The following is a 23,727-nucleotide window of genomic DNA, read 5'->3' as shown; positions in this document are numbered from 1 at the left end:
GGCTTCTCACCATGCTGACCTCTGCCGGCTTCTTCATAGCTCCTTTATGGCTCCTATTGTCCTGAACGGCTTTGCTGGATTTTGCCTTGACCCAGTATTCCCGCTGAGCAACGTTGTCTCTCTCCACCTGGGTCCCGATGCGCACCAGTTCTGCCACTGTCTTCACTGTTCCCCTAAGACAGCTTGCCAGTTTGGGATTACAGCTGTTTAGAATGCGACAAACCAACTCAGTCTCCTCCAAGTCTGGCTTCCAGCGCAGACATAGGGCACGATAGTCGTAGGCGAAGTCAAGGATTCGCTCGTCAGGCAGCTGGACTCTGGAGCGGAGTCGGTCTTCCACTTCGGTCTGGAAGTCAGATGGCAGAAAGGCTTGACGGAAGACAGTCTTGAACTGTTCCCAGGACTGGATTCCCTTGCGCTCCGCGACCCACCAGCTCTTTGCTGAGCCTTTCAGCACACTGGACATGGTTGCCAGGATCTGATTTGGTGTCATGGGTCGTAGCGCTAGGAATTCATCACATTTGTCCAGGAAATCAATGGCATCGCTGCTGGCCTCCCCGCCAAACTCTGGGAAGTTGATTTTAATGGGCAGCTTTGCTTGGGAAAGACTCCCTTCAGTTCTGGAGCCATGGTAATCAGCAGACCCACCGTCAAAGGAGAATTGTTGTGGTGCAGACTGCTTTCTAGAGGAGAGAGACGGCAAAGAAAGTGGCAGACGAGGGGTGCTGGTCTTTTTGAAGAGTTTCTTAAGCTCTTCTCCCCACAGCACATCGCGGCGTTTCAGGCACTTCACCACTTCCTTATCCATTTCGTCAAGGGCCTCTTGCCTTCGATTCTCCATATCTGCGAAGCGTCCTTCGATGTAACCTCGCAGGACCTGTTCACGATTAATGCTGCTCTCCTGTAACTCAGACAGCTGTGTTTCCAGTTGCTCAACACGGTCAGTGAGATGGGAACAGTACTCAGTCAATTGCCCTATCACAACACTGTCAGTAAGGTTCCCTTCATCATCATCGCCTCCAGAAAGATCTGCCCCTTCCTGGGTAATGTACAGGTCACTAATGCGGGTTGTTATCTCTGTGATAGGCTCTCTGATAGTCACATGGGGTCTATCTCCAATCTCAGAGAAGTTTAGCGAAGTCAAGGTCTGATTTTCCATTTCTGACATTAAGTTCCCAACAATTTAAACTGATGAATTTAGATTTGAATTTAATGACACAAAGGGTCCCCGTACGGGCCACCAATTCTGTAACGATCACTCTGCACAACTGAGAAGCAGTTGCACTGTCCTCCCTAAGGAGATACTACTGGCCCTATTCCTATAGCTAAATAAGTCAGCAAGAGTGACAGACAGCAAAAGCAGGGACGTCAGAGGTGTCAATTTCACGAACAATCGGTTTATTATTGTGAACAATAATGTCAACAAATGAAAAAATGAACAAATGAAATGAAATGAATAATGATAAGTAAGGAATTCAAATAATTGCAGGTAACAGGTAAGAATAAAGCTGGTACAGATGTAGGGACAAACAGAAGGCTAAACAGATTCGCAAAGTAGAAATGAATATAGTGTCCGGAGGGTCTCCAATAAACCCACACTCACAAACACAACACACACAGATAAAGACCAAGGATAAATAAATAGATACAGACGAAAAACAGTGACTTGTGGAAACAATTACATTTAACAGTCTCTATGGCAATGGTGGGAAAATGACAGGTAGGCCCAACAAGTCCAGTAAAGCAGGGTAATTGAAATCCATACAAAGTAACAAAATAACAAAAATACAGGAAACAAAGTATCAAATTAAAGTAGAAAAAATCCAAACAAAAAAGAAATGATCTCACCCACAAATAAGGCAGTCCAGCAAAGTGTCCCGAAATGATGGTGATTGTAGAAGGTTGAAAACATTGAGTACGTTGAAATTGTTGAGCCTGTCCAGTAGTGTTGAGTTGAATGGTGAACAGTTGTTTGAAAAAAATCAGGAGGATCAGGAAAAAATGGAGGCTGTCACACATAAAACAACAAACACTAAACAGACCTAGAAAAACAGCTAAACTTAAACAAGTAACAGTGAAAACAAAAAGAGCAGTTTAGATAAAGCGCAGTGACAAAAGAAAATGAACGGATGCACTGGAATTATCTAAGGATGGTAATAGATTCACTGAAATTTAAGTAGAGAAAATGCTGTAGTTAAATGGATTCCTCTGAGAAAGGGAGTCTCCCTCAGGCCTGATTAGCCAGCTTTAATACAAGTGCTGGCTACTAAGGAGCTCTGAGATTGGAGGGGTGGAAATCTGAATGAGCCAATGGGGAGAGAGGATGAACAGAGGGTGGTTGCAAGGAACTATGGGAAATGAAGTTTTGACCTGGCCAGGCTACTGACCCTAATTAAAGGGACAGGTGGGTGAGACTTACACCCACATTATGTAGAATGGGAATTGCTACAACTGTTCTCTGCCCTTAATATGCTGGCATCACTGTTCTCTGCCCTTGATATGCTGGCATCACTGTTCTCTGCCCTTAATATGCTGGCATCACTGTTCTCTGCCCTTAGTATGCTGGCATCACTGTTCTCTGCCCTTAATATGCTGGCATCACTGTTCTCTGCCCTTAGTATGCTGGCATCACTGTTCTCACCCCTTAGTATGCTGGCATCACTGTTCTCACCCCTTGGTATATTGGCATCACTGTTCTCACCCCTTAGTATACTGGCATCACTGTTCTCACCCCTTGGTATGCTGGCATCACTGTTATCAGTCCTGAGTATACTGACATCACTGGCCTCCTTTTTCTTTTAGTTCTTTGCATGCATTTTATTTTTCATTTTGGAGTGTGCAGGTATTTCAAAGATAAAGCTGTGGTTGGAAAGTTGCTGGTGTGACTTCATGTGTTGTAAATTCGCACCAATGGTGTAACAGCCATCAGATGACGTGACCTACATCAAAGGATCACGGATGCAGCAGCTTATCTAGTCCATTGTATTTGAAATATTTGCAAATTCTGAATTAACGTAAAATAGTGAAGAACCAGAAGCTTGCGGGCACAATGAAAGAGATAGTAGTGATAATGTTATTAAAGCTAACACAAGGTAAGGAATATATTTGAAAGCATTGGTTAGCCCTCTTTTAAAACCTTTACAAATAAAACTTTTAAAACCACAAGGGGCACTATAACCAAGATTACTGTGTGTGTTTGGGGTTCAAAGTGGATACGGGGAGCAGTGTGTTTGTCCGTTTTTCTTAATCGGCTTGTGAGCAGTGTTCATGTTCTGTGTTCCAGAGCCCTTCTGTTTGGCCAACTACCCCTCTGCGTTTCACAGCGTGATGTTTAACCCTGTGGAGCCCAGGCTGCTCGCCACTGCCAACTCCAAGGAGGGAGTGGGGCTGTGGGACATCCGCAAGCCACGCAGGTGAGCCATGACTGAGGAATTATCACAATCTGACTTCCTGCTGCTTAGCAATTAGGGAACTTCTGTCTCTTGCAGTAATTCTACTCCCCCACTAGATGGCAGACTACGGTCTTTGTAGCTCCTGTAAACCTCCTGCTTGAGGGAGGGTGTTGAGTGTATCTGACAATGGAACAGAATAGTGGGGGTGTGGAGTGGTAGTTGTTCCTCTTAGTTCAGTCCTAGGACAGCTTCTTTTTGATGTTCAGCACCATTGCATTAGACCTATAATAATTGCAGTGTTAGGATACCAGGGTAATTTCCCCTAAGCTGTGCTCATCTGAAATTGTAGGATTTCATTATTATTATTATTATTATTATTTATTTCTTAGCAGATGCCCTTATCCAGGGCGACTTACAATTGTTACAAGATATCACATTATACATTATTTTACATTATACAGATATCACATTATTTTACATACAATTACCCATTTATACAGTTGGGTTTTTACTGGAGCAATCTAGGTAAAGTACCTTGCTCAAGGGTACAACAGCAGTGTCTCCCACTGGGGATTGAACCCACAACCCTCCGGTCAAGAGTCCAGAGCCCTAACCACTACTCCACACTGCTGCCCTATTTCAAGTGTTTCCAGGGCAGCCCTAATACACATACTGTGGATGTAGGTCATGGCGGTCAATTGGTTCCCCAATTGGTCAATTGGTGCCACAGATGTGTGTTTTACTTTGTATTTCTGCTGCACTGTTTGAAATATCAGCTGGGAAGGAACTGCAGCTGTTTGTGGAGCTGAAAGATGTCACAGGTTTCTAGGCATAAGAGGAGAATTCAGAATTTTAACAGCCTCCAAATATAATATTTGAATGCATACTAAAATAAAAGATTAAGAAATAGTGATACTAAATAGATTAAAACACACAAATAACAGTCTATAAATCTGAAATTCAGAATGAGTAGATATACAGAAATATGAAACTTTCTCTCTTTCTTTCTTTCTCTCTCTCTCTCTCTCTCTCTGGACATATTTCACTGTTTCAACATTGCCTAGCTTGCATGATCATCTTAGAAATGCATTGGGTAACTTCCTGCGCTTGCTTCATTTAGAGAACATGAACATACAGACAAGATCACTGTTTCAATAATATTCAGACTTTATACTACCATTTATTCTCTACTAGACGGCAGAACGATTTCAGTTGTGATGCATTAACTCCTTAAGCAAAATCTAACTGCACTCTTCACTTTGACCTAAGATGACAGTCCTATTGGGTTGATGTAATGCTTTGCTCTCCACATGATAAACACGCCTCATATTCTGTGATTCTTTTGGTCAAACTTGATCATTGGTGGTACAAGAAAAATGGACCTTTTCCTGGCAGATTTTTTTTTGCAAATCTACCATGGACAGTGTCAACGCTTCGTATTTCACAAATCAATTGATGTTCACCATTTAATGATACAGACCCCTGACTTTCAGATAGTGTCTTTACAAGCTGTATTCCACGATCTCTCACTAAAGGTCCATTACAGATGGGGTCCTGTAGAAATTAACCAATACACTGCACATTGTATTAGCCTCTGGACATATCAATGCTACTGATCTTTTTCACATTTCCATTTTACTTCATGTTTACAAACAGCGGTGTCATTTGCTATAGGGCAGAGGGGGGCCGATGCCCTCTCCCCCTCCCCCAGACAATCTACATGACATTATGTCTTCCACTTTTTGATCCCTGTGGCAGGATGGCTTGCAGTGGTGAGGTGTGGCGACGTCACGGACCAGGAAGTAACTGAACCAAAACAGTGGATGGGCAGGTGAAACTGAACGCAACGGCGTTCAGCTGATTTTATTAAATCAATAAACCAAAATATTTAAACAAAACACAACAAAACAAAAGGGCATGTTGGCCAAACAAATAGAAATAAACAAATAAGCAGATACTTAGCAGTTGTTTCTCTTATTCGCCTCGCTCTCTCCGCTCCCCGTACTCTCCTCTGTACACTCCTCCCTGCAGCACGGACAGCTGCAGCTTCTTATACTCTGGCCGAGGGGTTAACTAGCTGTTAATTATCTTATTACCCCTCGGCCACAGTCTGCACGAGTTTAGTAAGGATGTGTGACTGTCAGCTAGTTAAATAATCAGTAGCTGATCAGCCACGCATCCTAACGGGGTTTTAAATTATAAAAACAATAACAAATATGCTGCGCTTTTATCAGCGCCGCAAACAAAAATACAAATAATAATAAATATATATATAGGGGCGGTTTCTTTCTTCAGGTCGAAAAAGTCCCCTGGGTCGACATTGTCTATACCTTTTAGAATTCTGAGTGCTTGAATCAGATCACCGCGTAGTCTTCTTTGTTCAAGACTGAATAGATTCAATTCTTTTAGCCTGACTGCACATGCCTTTTAAACCCTTATCCTTTATATTCATCTCCATCACTCTCGGATAACCATTTTTTGTAACACCTAACACATCTTAGTTACTTGTTAGTGCAGTAGCTTCAAGTTCTAACATTTGTTTGTGAGACTTATAGCATTTCGATAAATACATTTAATGGCTATCTTACCTGAGTTGTTGCCCTTCTTTTGATGTACAGTGCCGTGAAAAAGTATTTGCCCCTGTCTGATTTTCTGCATTTTTGCACATTTTTCACATTGTATTTGTAAAGTTTGGTGCTCCTTTCATTTGTTTGGTGTGCAAGGTAATCAAACATGCAATCTTCAGGTGTGAAAAAGTTATTGCCCCCCCCCCCCCCCCCCCCCTAGTTAACTCAACCCAATTAAAGGGATAATTAGGGTCAGCTGTTTGAGTACTTTGGTTAAGAACCAGGCCTGATTTGGGCCAGCCCTGCCCAATATAAATCTGACTAACTTTGGCCCTTACCATCAGAGTGAAGTTGTCAGCACACAGATTCTAGATGCACATCATGCCATGAACAAAAGAAATTCCTGAAAACCTCTGGAAAAAAGTTGTTGATGCCTATCAGTCTGGAAAGGGTTACAAAGCCATTTCTAAGGCTCCGGGACTCCACCGAACCACAGTCAGAGCCATATTGTCCAAATGGAGAAAGTTTGGGACAGTAGTGAATCTTCCCAGGAGTGGCCGTCCTTCCAAAATCTCTCCAAGAGCAAGGCGTAAAATCGTCCAGGAAGTCACAAAGAACCCTAGAACAACAACCTGGGATCTGCAGGCCTCTCTCGCCTCGGCTAAGGTCAGTGTTCATGACTCCACCATCAGAAAGACACTGGACAAAAATGAGATTCATGGCGGAGTAGCAAGGCGGAAACCATTGCTCACTAAGAAGAACATGAATGCTCGTCTCAAGTTTGCCAAAAAGCACATGGATGATCCTCAAGAGTTCTGGAACAATGTGCTATGGACAGATGAGTCAAAAGTGGAACTTTTTGGCCAACATGGGCCCTGTTATATCTGGCGAAAACCAAACACTGCATTCCACAGTAAGAACCTCATACCAACGGTCAAGCATGGTGGTGGTAGTGTCATGGTTTGGGGATACTTTGCTGCATCAGGACCTGGACGCCTTGCCATCATTGAAGGAACCATGAATTCTGTTCTGTATCAGAGAATTCTACAGGAGAATGACAGGCCATCCGTCCGTGAGCTGAAGTTGAAGCGCAGCTGGGTCATGCAGCAAGACAATGATCCGAAACACACAAGCAAGTCTACATCAGAATGGTTGAAGAACAAGAAATATTAAAGTTTTGGAATGGCCTAGTCAAAGTCCAGACTTAAACCCCATTGAGATGTTGTGGCAGGACCTGAAACAAGCAGTTCATGTTCGAAAACCCAGAAATGTCACTGAGTTGAAGCAGTTCTGCATGGAGGAGTGGGCCAAAATTCCTCCACGGCGCTGTGAGAGACTAATCAATAATTACAGGAAGCGTTTGGATGCAGTTATTGCTGCTAAAGGTGGCGTAACCAGTTATTGAGTCTAAGGGGGCGATTACTTTTTCACACGGGGGCATTAGGTGTTGCATAACTTTCTTTAATAAATAAATGAAATATGTATCACATTTTTGTGTTATTTGTTCACTCAGGGTCCCTTTTATCTAATATTAGGTTTTGGTTGAAGATCTGATAACATTCAGTGTCAAAAATATGCAAAAATTGAGAAAATCAGGCAGGGGGCAAATACTTTTTCACGGCACTGTAGTCTCCCTTCTGTTTTTGTGTTGATTTCTCCCCCCTTCCTTTCTAGTTTAAATGCTTTTGAACCTCCCCGAGGATCCTTTCTCCGTCAAAGAGAAATGTCGCATATGTTTGTCACAGCAGGTGGAAAACGGAAGATATTAAACAGAGCGAGACAACAAGGAAGGATTCACTAGCGGAAGAAACTATTAATATTGCTTATGCCCAGGCACAATTATTTATACATGCTCTAAACTTTGATGATTCTACTGGGGATGCCTTGTTTCTGATATATTAGATGATTCTATTGGCGATGCCTTGTTTCTGATATATATTGTCAACTCAACTGTTTTTACCTCTTCGATTGAGCATTGCATATATACCTGTCTATAGAGTGTCTGTCCAGTGCTATTGACTGAAACAAATGCAGCCAGTAATTCAATCCCATCCACTAATTCAGGAGTTATTGTGTCCTGCCAAAGACATAAAGAAGTGTTTGTTATCATATTAAACAAAGTATGCAAGTGGACCAAATTCTGGGGAGGTGTTTCTTCCATTTGGTGGTTGATGATATATGAAGCACATGTGATGAAATAAAGAGTCCCAGGGTGTGTGCATGCTACAAAAGAGCTCTGGAACACAACATGTGTAGCAAATAACCTGGGGCTTAAACAAATATCTATTTTGTATGGCTGACAATACGGAGTAGCTGTTCCCTTTGTCTGTGGCTCAGATCCCAAACTTGGGTCGAATGGACCTTCACGCAGACCAATCAAAAAGTAAGAACCACTCAGTGTGGTTGCAAATATTAAAAAAGGTCATGGTGGGGACTCCCGAGAGGCGCATCCAGTAAAGGCGCTCCACGTGGAGTGCAGGATGCGCCCTATAGCCTGGAGATCGCAGGTTCAAATCCAGGCTATGTCACTGCCGACCGTGACCGGGGGTTCCTAGGGGGTGGCGCTCAATTGGCTGAGCGCCGCCCGGGTAGGGAGGGCTTAGGTCGGCAGGGCAATCCACGGTTCACCGCGCACCAGTGAACCATGTAGCTGATAGGGCGCCTGTGGGTCTGCAGTGGAGCCATTCATTCTGGTGGCTTTGCTGTGGATCTGCAGTGTGAAAAATGATGGATTGGCAGGAGCACGTTTTGGAGGACGTGTGTTTCGGAGGACGCGTGTTTCAGCCTCCATTTCCCGAGTCGTTGGGAGGTTGCAGCAGTGAACTGGGATAAAAAGTAATAATTGGGCATTCCAAATTGGGGAGAAAACCGGGGTTAAAAAAAAAAAAAAAAGTTCCTGGTAAATACAAAAAAATACCAGTTTATACTTTTCTTTAGTTTGGTATTTTTTTTTTACATAGGGAGTTGAGGAACTCCCCTTGGGGCATTTGAGCTGGAACGACCCTGTTAAACAGCGAGTGGAGTTGTCCAGCCTAGTGATTCATGCTGGTTCCTGCTGATCTTTCCCCTTCTCCCCCTCTCTCAGCTCCCTACTGCGGTACGGAGGGAACCTGTCCCTGCAGAGCGCCATGAGTGTCCGCTTCAACAGCACCGGCACCCAGCTGCTGGCCCTGCGGCGCCGCTTGCCCCCGGTCCTCTACGAGCTGCACTCCCGCCTCCCCAGCTTCCAGTTTGACAACCAGGGCTACTTCAACTCCTGCACCATGAAGAGCTGCTGCTTCGCTGGGGACCGGGACCAGGTGACGAATATTCAATATATTTGTGACGATAAAACCCTGTCTAAGCACTGTAATCACCCGGAAAATATGTATTTTTCCAGAAATATGTATTTTTCCATTTATGTCATTTAAAAGAGCACCCTCCCAATCACTGCTTTTCATCGGACTGTCGTGCTTTCAGTGGTGACTTAGTTCCTTCATGCGACCCCACAATAAAATCTAATTCACCTTTGGAAAATCTGAGACCTAGGAAATATGGCAATACATATTAGATAAGATTTACTGCCGTTATTTTGTTAGAACCATGAACCTTAAGACCCCTCTGTCCATTTAAAGTGTGCGTGATGCTCAGGTGGTGCTCGATACCTGCTGCATCTCAGTAAAAATGAATGTCTGGATATTTCTGTGTGGGTTGTTATGCTAATGAGAGATAAGGAAATAAATACTTTTTAAAGGCCATGTACAGACAGACAGAAAGACAGACAGACAAAGTGCTTCAATCAACAGTGTTGTCAGACCCTCAACTTGAAGCCCATTGCTGTGCACAGACACAAACCCATGTCTACAGACAGACAGACAGACAGCGTCTGTCACCAGTGTTGTCAGCCAGGTAGCTTCATCAGTCACCAGCACCACTGCCAGATTAGTGAAGTGTATTTTGAGGGTGAAGTGCAATGCCACACATGTTGTCGGTCCTGATTCTAACAGTGCTATGAACCCTCTAGTTAATCGGATGCTCTCTGGGATCCTCAGACATTACATCATACCCGACCCCTACTTGTTAATATGACTGTGGCGTTTGGGTGTCTCAGGAATGTGCTGCTCTTTTCATCTTCATATAAAGTGCACTGGTGCTCTGATTTTTCCAGCAGTTCGCAAGTCTGGATGAATAAACAACTGAAGCTTTCTATTCGTGCACCATATCAGCACTGCATTACTATTACCATCACCTACAAGAACAGTACATTACCATCACTTCTACAAGAACAATACATTACCATCACTTCTGCAAGAACAGTACATTACCATCACTTCTACAAGAACAGTACATTACCATCACTTCTACAAGAACAGTACATTACCATCACTTCTACAAGAACAGTACATTACCATCACTTCTACAAGAACAGTACATTACCATCACTTCTACAAGAACAGTACATTACCATCACTTCTACAAGAACAGTACATTACCATCACTTCTACAAGAACAATACATTTCCATCACTTCTACAAGAACAATACATTACCATCACTTCTACAAGAACAATACAGTCAAAGGACATGAGTGGAAAATTAGGGTTATAGATTTTAGGGGTTGTTCGGATCATTAGTTTACAGGTCTGGCCAAAAGTTTTGCATCACCCTTTAAAATTAACTAATTTAGCTTCATCAAGTCGAATGAAACCTGCTGAATAATGTTACGGTAACATATTGAATCACATACCACTTTGCAGTTTTCCATATACTTAATGAAAAACTGAACAAAATGTAAAAAATGTGACATTTCAGAATCGACTGTTATTGCTTCCGGTAGACTTTTGCGATATCATTTTGTAGTTTCTTTGATTTACATTATGTTAAATAAAATATCTAAATTATGTTCATGGTTATTTTTTTTTTAATTTTAATTATGCTGCAATCCAAAAATTGAACTGAACAATGGACAGTCTCTGCTTGATAGAGGCCCAGGACTGAATGGCAGGCAGGAGGTGTTGAGGATTGAGCTTTGAGTGAGGTGTAAAAATGAACACGCATGGGCTCCCAGATGCGTCATTTGCTGGGGATTCTAGAGGGAATGTTGCTTTGGCTCTGGTGCTCCCATGGGTTAGGGAGGCAAAACCTGCAGGGACTGTTTCTCCTCATCACGCTACAGCAGACCCTACTGGCCAGACGTCTAGTGAGTTCAGACGGATTCCTACCAGGCTAGCCTTAGTCCTCCAGAATCCTGTGACTCGCTGACCTCCACTGAGTTCCTGGGTGTAAAGAGGTAATGGGCCCACTGACCTTCATTTCACCTGAGCTGATTTTGTGAATTGCTGCGGTGAGTGAATGTTAACTCATTGGGCACTCTAAATTATTATAAATAAGTAAAAATAGCAAGAACAGATGCATAGAGAATTGCAAGCATGAACATTCATTGAGCATCCAGAGTTAGTAACATCTGCCTGACTTGTTACTCAACACAGCAGGAATGTTCAGCCGAGACTCGCATGTACCAGCAAAATGAAACACTTGGACCTCTCTCAATAGCTGCAGTGTACAGAGTGTGAGGAGGCGTTACCTCCCAGAGGGGTAGTTTACTTGCCTTGTGTTGGGCAGTATCAATGCACGGCTTCTCAACTTTGCACACCCCAGCAGCCTCTAAGAATCCAGCAGTTTGTTTCAATTGAGAGTTAATCCTGCAAGGCTTTCCAGTGCCCACAGACCAGCCCTCTCCGCTTATAAATAGCTGCTTGGAAGTGTGTGTATCTGACGTCAGTAACAGGGTACTGCTGTGTGCTTTCAGGTTGAAACAAAAACCTGAGCTGTTCGGGCTCCTCGAATTGGGAGCCACAGCAGTAAAATAAGCACAGTATGTTTTTATTGGAGCCTGCGGAGCAATAAGAGGAACCCCTGATGTAATCTGAAGCAGCCTGCAGTACAGTCAGGTTTTTATTTATTCATTCATTCATTCATTCATTTTTCTCTTGTTAATTCGGCGATCATTGTAACAGCTTGCTAAACATCCCATAATGCCATTCTCTGTATGTCAGAGAGATTATTGCTTCTTAAGGGTAGATTCACTCTACAAATTGAGATTGCATGGCAGATAAGACCTGCATCATTATTCTGATTTGTGGCACTATTCAGTCATACTTCCAGACAGCTCACTTGGTGAAGGCACAACCGCGTGGTGTTCAGGGGGAGTCACACAGTACAGTCAGACAGTACAGTTTGTTTCCTGGCTGTACAAAGATGCATTGGCTCTGATGCTCTTGTGGCTTCTTTGTCCTCAATGATTAGGTAGCTCATTGATATCCGCTCTCAAGTTCTTCAGTGTAAGAGACGATTGGCTTGGTTGTGGGATCAGAGGATACCTACTGACTTTCAGTTTCCCTGAGCTGTTGTGGGAAATGGCTGCAGTAAGGGAGTGTAATTGGACATTTGAAGTTGTTTTTTTTTTGGTTTTTTTTACAAAGAACATTTGAGATATTTGCTGGCTTATATAAAACTGACTTTAACCTCAATCATGTTAGGCTTCCATTCTGCATTTAAAATTTCCCAAACCAAATCAAAAATGAAAAAAGGTCATATTTACAACTTCTACTGCTTTCCAGCTCACAGATGGACCTGAACCGGTGTGGAATCATTTATTACAGTATAGCTATGGTGGCACCATGAACTTTGATTTACTTCAGACCGTAGTGACAAGCATCCAAAAGGATCCAAAAGCTAAAACCTTAAAAGGTTAACAGCCATGTATAATGAATCCAACACTAATCCACACAACTGTGATTCTTTTCCAGTACATCCTTTCGGGATCGGATGACTTTAACCTGTACATGTGGAGGATTCCTAAGGACCCCGAGGCAGGTGAGCTGTCAGCCTATACTCCTGCCTGTAACTCCTGCCTGTAACTCCTGTCTGTAACTCCTGCCTGTAACTCCTGTCTGTAACTCCTGTCTGTAACTCCTGCCTGTAACTCCTGCCTGTAACTCCTGCCTGTAACTCCTGTCTGTAACTCCTGTCTGTACTCCTGCCTGTAACTCCTGTCTGTACTCCTGTCTGTAGTCCTGCCTGTAACTCCTGCCTGTACTCCTGCCTGTAACTCCTGCCTGTAACTCATGTCTGTAGTCCTGCCTGTAACTCCTGTCTGTAGTCCTGCCTGTAACTCCTGCCTGTAACTCCTGTCTGTAGTCCTGCCTGTAACTCCTGTCTGTACTCCTGCCTGTAACTCCTGCCTGTAACTCCTGTCTCTAGTCCTGCCTGTAACTCCTGTCTGTACTCCTGTCTGTACTCCTGCCTGTAACTCCTGCCTGTAACTCCTGCCTGCACTTTCTTCATGTCGGGCAGGGATGGTAAATACCCCGAAGACTGGTCGAAACATTTCTTGCAGTATTTCTGTTTTTTACCTGTGTTGCATTGAAGTGTATTTTTTAGTTTGAAGTAGTATAGTTTGGGCAAGATGCAAAGCAGAATTTTAATTAACGCTCATTAAACTTTGAATTTTAGTAACTTCACAAACTGAAAACATGAAAAAAGAAGCTTGGGCAGTGTTTAGCACAGACTGGAGTCCGCAGCTCATTGAGAGGGAAAGTGTAATTTCTAAAAGCAGGTTATCATTTTGTGATATTTCAGTGATATATTTGTTTATATGGGCCAGATTGGATTTGTAGGTACCCTCCATTGATTGTAAATACTGTTTCTTTATGGCAAGTGCTCAGAATACAATAGGAAATAACTCCCATATTTGTAGATTTGAACATGTTTGTTTAGAGCCTGGTTCTTCATTGAAACCCCATGAAACCTGTTCATTGTGCAGCAAGTTGCAGAGGCTTTGAAGAACTGCATGAAACACTGCCTGGCTGAGTGGGCAGAGGCAAGTGATGCAGAGAGCATGCAAGTTGGTTAGCACTTGCCTTATCAGCACCCCCTGCAGTAAGAGAGAAGCTTGTGTTTAATAATGAATCGGAAAGACTTCCAGGGTGGTCCTTAGTGGGTCAGGTTATCAGTGGAGCACAACGTAACATACAGTGCACAATAAGGGTTTTCTGAAAAACTCAGTAACCATCTGATAGTGTTGTTTAATATAGAACTGGACGTGAGCAAGCTAACTAAAACTCATTGTTTTGCCCTGCTTTTATGCTTTTGATATGAAATATTTTTATTTCACTTCTGCAGTGAATTGTGGGATTGTAGTCCTGGGCAAGGTGTTATCTCTGATTAAACTCGACCAAACAAATATACATATCCCAGTGTCCACAGCGGTAACTCATGCTCACGAATCAGTTGCATTTGCTTGTTACACATATTTTCATTGTCAGTTTACAGCCTTGGTTCGGTGGCATGGCATGAGATGGAAATTTGTTTCCAATCGACTTTTAAAACACTTAATGCGGAAGGTAATTGCCATTGATTGGTACTCTGTTGTAAAGGACGAGGTAAGAACAGCTTTTCTTGTTCTGAAATCAGCATATTAATAATATGTGTATTTTGATCTATGTAATACCTGCTGACCAGTACTTTCCATAGTGGACATCCTACCCTGTTCACCTCTGATCGAGCTGACATTGTATTTCTCATGCAAGGTCTACACTCTCAGTGGAATTAGAAGTGTAGTTACTGCTAATAGGTTCCAATGGGGACATGACTTATACTGATTTTATATATATATACAGACGTGCTCAAATTTGTTGGTACCCCTCCACAAAAAACGAAGAATGCACAATTTGCTCTGAAATAACTTGAAACTGACAAAAGTAATTGGCATCCACCATTGTTTATTCCATATTTAATAGAAATCAGACTTTGCTTTAGATTTTTTATTCAACATAATATTGTAAATAATAAAACAAATGAAAATGGCATGGACAAAAATGATGGGACCGCTAACCTAATATTTTGTTGCACAACCTTTAGAGGCTGATTGCCAATCAAACGTTTTCTGGAGCTCTCAATGAGACTTCTGCACCTGTTAACAGGTAGTTTGGCCCACTCTTCCTGAGCAAACTGCTCCAGCTGTCTCAGGTTTGATGGGTGCCTTCTCCAGACTGCAAGTTTCAGCTCTTTCCATAGATGTTTGATAGGATTCAGATCAGAACTCATAGAAGGCCACTTCAGAATAGTCCAATGTTTTGCTCTTATCCATTCTTGAGTGCTTTTAGCTGTGTGTTTTGGGTCATTATCCTGTTGGAGGACCCATGACCTGCGACTGAGACAGAGCTTTCTGACACTGGGCAGTACGTTTCGCTCCAGAATGCCTTGATAGTCTTGAGATTTAATTGTGCCCTGCACAGATTCAAGGCACCCTGTGCCAGGCGCAGCAAAGCAGCCCCAAAACATAACCGAGCCTCCTCCATGTTTCACTGTAGGTATGGTGTTCTTTTCTTTGAAAGCTTCATTTTTTTTGTCTGTGAACATAGAGCTGATGTGACTTGCCAAAAAGCTTCAGTTTTGACTCATCTGTCCAAAGGACATTCTCCCAGAAGGATTGTGGCTTGTCAATATGCATTTTAGCAAATTCCAGTCTGGCTTTTTTATGTTTTTCTGTCAAAAGTGGAGTCCTCTTGGGTCTTCTTCCATGGAGCCCACTTTCGCTCAAAAAGCGAAGGATGGTGTGATCAGAAACTGACGTACCTTCACCTTGGAGTTCAGCTTGTATCTCTTTGGCAGTTATCCTTGGCTCTTTTTCTACCATTCGCACTATCCTTCTGTTCAATCTGGGGTCGATTTTCCTCTTGCGGCCGCGCCCAGGGAGGTTGGCTACAGTTCCATGGACCTTTAAATTCTTAATAATATTTGCAACTGTTGTCACAGGAACATCAAGCTGCTTGGAGATGGTCTTGTAGCCTTTACCTTTACCATGCTTGTCTATTATTTTCTTTCTGATCTCCTCAGACAACTCTCTCCTTTGCTTTCTCTGGTCCATGTTCAGTGTGGTGCACACAATGATACCAAACAGCACAGTGACTACTTTTCTCCATTTAAATAGGCTGAAAGACTGATTACAAGATTGGAGACATGTGTGATACTAATTAAAAAAACTAATTAGTTTGAAATATCACTATAATCCAATTATTTATTATCTTTTCTAAGGGGTACCAACAAATGTGTCCAGGCCATTTTAGAATATCTTTGTAGAATAAGCAATAATTCATCTCTTTTCATAGCTTCTTTGCTTTATTCTATGACATACCAAAGGCATGCAAGTATACATGATAAAATAGCTTTTAATTTCATCACTTTTCAGGAGGAATGAAGCATTATTTCAATGAGCTGTAAGGGTACCAACAAATTTGAGCACGTCTGTATAGATATATATATATATATATATATATATATATATATATATATATATATATATATATATATATATAATATTACACAGTGCCTATAGTAAGTATTCACCCCCCTTGGACGTTTTCACAGTTTGTTGTGTTACAACCTGAAATCTTGATGCATTTAAATGGGAGAATTTTTATTGTGAAACAACAGTTAATGAAAAATAAAAAAAACTGAACTGTCTTGGTTAGATAAGTATTCACCCCCCCTGAGTCAATACTTAGTAGAACCACCTTTGGCAGCAATTACAGCTGTGAGTCTTTTGGGGTAAGTCTCTACCAGGTTTGCACATCTGGATTGTGCAATATTAGCCTATTCTTCTTGGCAAAGTTGTTCAAGCTCTGTCAGGTTGGATGGGGATCGTTGGTGGACAGCAATCTTCAAGTCTTGCCACAGATTCTCAATCTGATTCAAGTCCAGGCTTTGACTGGGCCACTCTAGGACATTCACTTTCTTGTTTTTAAGCCACTCCAGGGTCGCTTTGGCTGCATGCTTGGGGTCATTGTCCTGCTGAAAGGTGAATCTCCGTCCCAGTCTTAGGTCTTTTGCAGACTGAAGCAGGATTTCCTTAAGGATTTGTCTGTTTTAGCTCCATCCATTTTGCCCTCTACCCTGACAAGCTTCACAGAGTTTTTCAGAGTTGTCATTGGCCTCTTGGTGGCTTCTCTGACCAATGCCCTTCTTACCCAGCTGCTCAGTTTGGGAGGACAGCCTGCACTAAGCAGATTCTGGGTGGTGCCGTATACCTTCCACTTCTTAATGATCGACTGTGCTCCAAGGGATTGTGACACGGTGAATGGTGTGGTGCAGTAGAAAGTGAATGTCCAGACTGAATTCTCCCAAAAACAAAAAGGTTTTAATAATTAACAAACAAAAAGATCATAAAATAAATCCACTTGGAAAAATAAGTAATAATAATAATAATAATAATAATAATAATAATAATAATAATAATAAATAATAAGCCCCAGTACCAGCGATGGTAATGGGGCAAAACTCAGCAACATCCAGCTAAAACAAAAGCAACAAAAACACACTCCAATAACCACAGTCCTCCGTGCACGAAAATGTGCTCTTCTTTTCCAGGGTTTGTGGTGCGTGCGCTGTGCTGTGAAGTGCTGTGCGATGCGGGGCGTGCTCTGGGGTAAGTGCTGGCTCGCTGGCTACAGCCTCCCGTCCTCCTGCTCCTCTGTTGACACACAAACACAAAACATGTAATCACACAAAAAAACAAACATCGGCTCCGGCCGATCGCTTTTTTAACTCAGCGCAAGGGGAGGTTTTGACGTAGCTGCTTCCCCTTTGTACCCAGCAAACTCCTCCCTGCAGTCAACGCGTCGCCTGGTTTCTCCTGTAGAGGGCTGCCCCGCAGCTGACTGCACTGGAATCGTTCTGAGTACTTGCAGCTACGCGCCCCTCCTAATATGGTCACCTTCCGGTTTCCACCTACCACCGAGGTGGTAGATCTAGGAGGCAGCGTACCTTCCCCCTTACACAGCGCTAATCGGGAGGGAGATTTACAGCATCGATCCTTTCTCTCTCTATCACAGGGATATTCAATGCCTTTGAAATCTTTTTATACCCCTCCCCTGATTGTGCCTTTCCACAACTTTATCCTGGAGCTGTTTTGAAAGCTCCTTGGTCTTCATGGTAGTATCTTTGCTTTGAATGCACTATTCAAATGTGGGACCTTACAGACACAGGTGTATTTAATCTGAAGTCATGTGAACCACTTTTATTGCTTGATTGAAGGCAATTGGTTGCTTATTTAGGAGTGTCATAGCAAAGGGGGTGAATACTTATCTAATGAAGACTTTTCAGGTTTTTATTTTTAATTGATTTGTTTTTTCACCCCCCCATTTTTTCACACATTGAAAGTGTTGAGTAGGTTGTTGTCACAAAGACGGCCGGAGTGGGTGGCGTCAGACCAGATGCAGGAAATAAACAGACAGAGATTTGTGGTTTGGTGAAGCTGAGCGAATGCTTTCGCTCAGCATTTAATAAACAGAACAGAAAATAAAAGGTTTGAACAGACAAAAACACAGGACACGGCACTTGTAGCCAAAATAAACAGACGAACAAAACGGACTAGACAGTGCACAGACAGACGAACAAAACACGGTGAGCAGATAACACTAATATTTACGTTCTTTTATATTTACTTTACTCCTTCTCTCTCCCGTTCTCCACTCACCGAACACCTAACCCCGACTGAGTGCTACGTGTCTCTATATATACTATTGTGCTGGGATTCAATTACTAATTAATTATTCACTTGAATCCCAGCACGTGAATTAATTCTGTGCAACCCCGTGCTCACATATTACATTTAACCAGCACGTGAAGTGATTTGTGCCCTCCTCGTGCCTAAATATAAATCTACACTTTTTAAATACACGTGAAACACAGACACGTTTATATCCCGTGTACCAATGACTATACACCAACATTAACACACGCAACATACAACACATAACACACAAATGCACACAGGGGCGGGGCGCATTGCCACAGTTGTATAAATCAAAGGAAAGAAAATCCCATTTAAATGCATCAAGATTTCAGGTTTTAACACAAGGGGGGTGAATACTTACTATAGGCACTGTATTGAGATACAGAGATTGTATTGTAAATGAGTTTTTTGATCGGGAATGTCATGTTAACAGTTTTACAGCATAATTCTGAGACTGTATTGTACATTCTGCCATTGTCCCACCCATGTACAAGCATCCTGAGAAGCTTTCCCAGGAATACTGCAGAGCAAAGGCCTTGTCAGCTAAACAGGTCCTTAGCAATACGGTAACAGCCCCTATGTCACAAGTGTAGTTATCCAGTGAATTCCACATCCTTGGTGCTCAGCGTCTGAAGAACAGCCCCTACTTCACAAGTGTAATTATCCAGTGAATTCCACATCCTTGGTGCTCAGCATCTGAAGAACAGCGCCTACTTCACAAGTGTAATTATCCAGTGAATTCCACAGCCTTGGTGCCCAGCGTCTAAAGAACAGCCCCTACTTCACAAGTGTAATTATCCAGTGAATTCCACAGCCTTGGTGCTCAGCGTCTGAAAGCTTGGGTCTATTCAATTCAAACAGTGGCCATTCTTAATGTTGCATTTTGAATTATTTATACAGAAATACACAAAAGATGCTCTCTATACGATTGATTTTAATCCTGATAGACCAAAGTAATTGCAACTAAGTTTAGATCTGTCACTTTTTAGATTAATTGAATAGACCCTACTGTCTGCAAACCCTGGTAGATAAGTGGAGATCAAATTGCAAAGGTCATTTTTCTTTGCAGGTTTTATATGATAATGTGATGCCTGTGAACCAGTGAATTGTGCACCACAGATGAGTTTTAAAATACTTTCCTGATCAGCACTGTGCCTGTCTGCTGTCTGTCTGTCTGTCTGTCTTGCATGTGATGTCTGATTGGATCAGGGATGTCAAAACAGTACCTTCTCCTCCAGCAGCAATCTCACTTTCAGATCACAGGAGATCAGCTTACATTTCCAAAAACAAAACATGCGCTCTAACAATGCCAGGGAATGCTCTGTAATCAAGCTTTCGGTGCACAGAATAAATACGGTTCTTTATCAGTTGTAGTCTGTGATCAGATATGCCGCTGGATGTAAATGTGAGCGAACTTGAACTGACACTAAGGGAGCTGTTTTAAAAAGCCTGCAGAGGGGCTGAATGTTTTTAATGTATATTTTTTTTCATCTAAATCTTTACATTTTTTGAATTTAAGTAAAGCACTGAAGGTTTTCAGCCCTTGACTTTGGATACTGGTATTCAAAGTGAACAACAGGAAGGCGTCAAATGTGATTGACACCTGTTTAATTTGCGGAGCTTTTCCTTAGTTTAGATATCTCCGCCCTGGCTGCACTTGGTCAGTTGCTGGTCAGAAGCAAGGAATACATTGAAAATGATCTCACTGAGTAGCAAAGCCCTGCAACCTGCTGCACAATTAAGGTTTCATGATGTTTCAATAAAAAAGAGCCAGCTCAATAATAAATGCGTTATTCTAAAGGTGAGTGATTATTTTGTGAGCCCCTTAAAAAAATGAAAAGTACCGATCCTATTTATATTTACGGATGATATTTGGTAAGTTAGCAGCAATCTTCCCAGTACAGTCGGTGCCGTCTAATCGGGGTAAAGATAATCAAGATTTCTGCTTAAATGGGATACAACTCTGGGAGACGGTTCTTCCCAATGCTATTTATGTTCTTTAATTGGGACGTCACTTTGTTTAATTGGGATACTGTATTTTCAAATGATCGTCGTAGGGGCCTCACCTTGTGATAAAATGTGATTTCAGTCTTTTTCATTTAATGTAGAAATTTAAAAAAAAGATATTCATTTTATTTAGGAATAAAAAAAACAATTGACTTGTATTCTAAATGGTATATTTAATCATAATGTGATGTGATTTCATTCTTTTTCTTTTCATTAAGAAACAAAAAAGTGTGACTCAGGTCGTCTCAACTGCCTCTTGTTTAATTGGGACTTATTCAGGATATTTTTACTTCTCCTGAGGTGTCCCGATAAAGCGGCGCTGACCTGTACAATGTTCTTCTCATTAAATTTGTAAAACCTTTTATTATTGACATTGATCAGTGAATCAGGATTAGATATCATTGTGTGTATATATAGAGATATTATAACTGTAAACAGTAATGCAACCATGGACAGGTAATCACCTCCCCAGAGGTTCTGCTTTATTCATCTGTCCCAATAGGGCAGTTTGCATTTCCAGCTCATCGCACCTGTTCAAAGGCTTCTATATCTAATGCATGGAACCTAAAGATCTTCAGACAGCTAATAACATTCCAACCCCACATATCTGGATTTTTCCTTAATTCGTAACATATGCTTGTGTTTAAACAAGCTAGTCACATGTTTTGTCATGTAAATATGGTTGCACTTTTATAAAAGATGCTGATCAGGGAGACTGATTTGTGGCACTGTGACAGGATGGCTTGCAGTGGTGACGTCACGGACCAGGAAGTAACTGAACCAAAACAGTGGATGGGCGGGTGAAGCTGAATGCTACGGCACTCAGTGTGTTTAATAAATTAAATAAAACAAAAGATTTAAACAATAACAAAACACTAAACAAAAAGGCACAAGGGCCAAACAAACCAGACAGACAAACAAGTAAGTGTCATGCTGGCTAATCCAGCACGTTTTAGCAATTGTTACTTTAAATTCTGTCTCCTCTCTATCTCCCCGTACTCTCCTCTCTACACACCACCCTGCAGCACGGACAGCTGCAGGTTCTTATACAGGCCACAGTCTGCACGCGTTTGGTAAGGATGCGTGACTGTCAGCTAGTTAAATAATCAGTAGCTGATCAGTCACGCATTGTCACAGGATGACAGGCGGCAATGTAGAGAGACTCGGAGACAGACGGCAAGTGAAAGCGCTACAGCGCGTATTTATTAAACAAAACACAACAAAATAAACAGTTTAAACAAAAACAGACCTCGCACATACAAAGAACAAAGAACACCTCTACACTCTCCAGAATCCTAACACCAACTAAACCTGTGCTCTCAGTGCTCCCTTATATATACACACCTGTGCAGCAATTTACACCCACTTAATCAATTAAACCCTCCACCACATTCTCACATGTTTTTAAAGTGCTAGTGAATTAACCCTTTAATTACCCACCACCACTACAAAACACACATATACACCCACACTATAAACATAGGGCAGTACCCTCATTCTGCCACATTCCTCCCCCCTTATGTGCATAGCACATACAGGCCCTCAACGGGCCACCTTCTCCCCCATTCCACAAGATTTGGGAGGGAGGGAGGGTGGGAGGAAATGTTGGGGACCCGCCGACCCCTGTCAAACACCAGACGGGCAGGGCCAGTCCTCCCCCCTTGTGCACCCTGCCGTCTGGAGTCTGCTGGCCCCAACACTCCCCAGCACTCCTTCACCTCCATGGGGCTTTTGTAAGGGGGCGCCCGTTTAACCCCCGTGACTACCCCTGGGCTTCTGTAAAGGGGCGCCCGTTTAACCCCCGTGGTGACCCCTGGGCTTATGTAAGGGGGTGCCCGTTTAACCCCGGCGTACCCCATAAACCCAATGTCTTTATTGTCCCTTCTTGGGTCCCTCCTGGATACCCGTCAGCTGGCCCAGACAGGTTGGCCGCCCCTAGCGGCGCAGGCACTAGCTTGGGTCCATCCGCTGGCGCTGGACCCTCCGGAACTGCTGGCGCTGGACCTGGAGTCTCCGGCGTGGCTGGCAGCGGCACGAGCACAGAAACCACAGATGGACCAGCAGACAGCACAGCAACCTCAGGTGGAGCAGCAAATAGCACTGCAACCTTGGGCGTGGCCAACAGTGCAGGAACCTCCGGCCAGGGTGGCAGCGGCCAGAGTTCCTCTTCCCTGTTGGCAACAGGAGGTAGAGCCTGCTCCAGCTCCTCTGATGGCGGAAGCGGGAACAGCAGCTCGTCTCCCTCTGGTGGCGCTGCCAGCTCCTCCAACAGCAGGGGTAGGGCTGGTGGCGCTGCCGGCTCCTCCGACAGCGGGGGTAGGGCTGATGGTGCTGCCGGCTCCTCCGACAGCAGGGGTAGGGCTGGTGGCGCTGCCGGCTCCTCCGACAGCGGGGTTAGGGCTGGTGGCGCTGCCGGCTCCTCCGACAGCGGGGGTAGGGCCGGTGGCGCTGCCGGCTCCTCCGACAGCAGGGGTAGGGCTGGTGGCGCTGCCGGCTCCTCCGACAGCGGGGTTAGGGCTGGTGGCGCTGCCGGCTCCTCCGACAGCGGGGGTAGGGCTGGTGGCGCTGCCGGCTCCTCCGACAGCGGGGGTAGGGCTGGTGGCGCTGCTGGCTCCTCCAACAGCAGGGGTAGGGCTGGTGGTGCTGCCGGCTCCTCCGACAGCGGGGGTAGGGCTGGTGGCGGGCGTCTCCGCTGGGCTCCCTTCAGCAGCAAAAACAGCGGCTGCTGTGGAGCCTGAGCTTCACACCCTCGTCCCTCCCAAAAAAAAATAGGGGTTTGGGCTTTCAGCTTCTCCCCTCCGGACACAGGACGCACTGGCTCCTCCCCTCCGGACACAGGACGCACTGGCTCCTCCCCTCCGGACACAGGACGCACTGGCTCCTCCCCTCCGGACACAGGACGCACTGGCTCCTCCCCTCTGGACACAGGACGCACTGGCTCCTCCCCTCTGGACTTTTGCAGCGGCAGCTCCTCCTCCATATACTGGGTGGGGCAGATGGCCACTGTGTGCCCATATGCCCCACAGCCAGGGCACAACTCTGCTGCGAGCCCTTTTAAAAATAGCTCCCAATTGTCATCTGCCTCCTCCTGGGCCAGCTCCATTTTCTTTTTATTTTTTTATTTATTTATTTATTTATTAAACAAAAAAAAAACACCTACTCTGCTCCGAGTCTCCGGGAGGCGCTTTAATCCCACCGCTGCCACC

At 43.6% G+C, this 23,727-nt stretch overlaps 1 protein-coding gene across 1 annotated transcript in view; it reads left to right on the top strand.

Annotated features, from left to right (window-relative positions):
• The window catches only part of dcaf5 (ddb1 and cul4 associated factor 5), an 83,053-nt gene that overhangs the window by 32,258 nt on the left and 27,068 nt on the right, over window positions 1–23,727 (top strand). The window contains exons 5-7 of the mRNA XM_058987204.1: window positions 3,284–3,413; window positions 9,045–9,258; window positions 12,747–12,813. Coding sequence (XP_058843187.1) covers window positions 3,284–3,413; window positions 9,045–9,258; window positions 12,747–12,813 — 411 coding nt within the window. The remainder of the gene's footprint in view (window positions 1–3,283; window positions 3,414–9,044; window positions 9,259–12,746; window positions 12,814–23,727) is intronic.

Source organism: Acipenser ruthenus, chromosome 15 (genome assembly GCF_902713425.1).
Source record: "Acipenser ruthenus chromosome 15, fAciRut3.2 maternal haplotype, whole genome shotgun sequence".
Lineage (NCBI taxonomy): Eukaryota > Metazoa > Chordata > Actinopteri > Acipenseriformes > Acipenseridae > Acipenser > Acipenser ruthenus.
The sequence above is the reverse complement of the archived record's forward strand: the minus strand, read 5'-3'. Positions and strand labels throughout refer to the sequence as shown.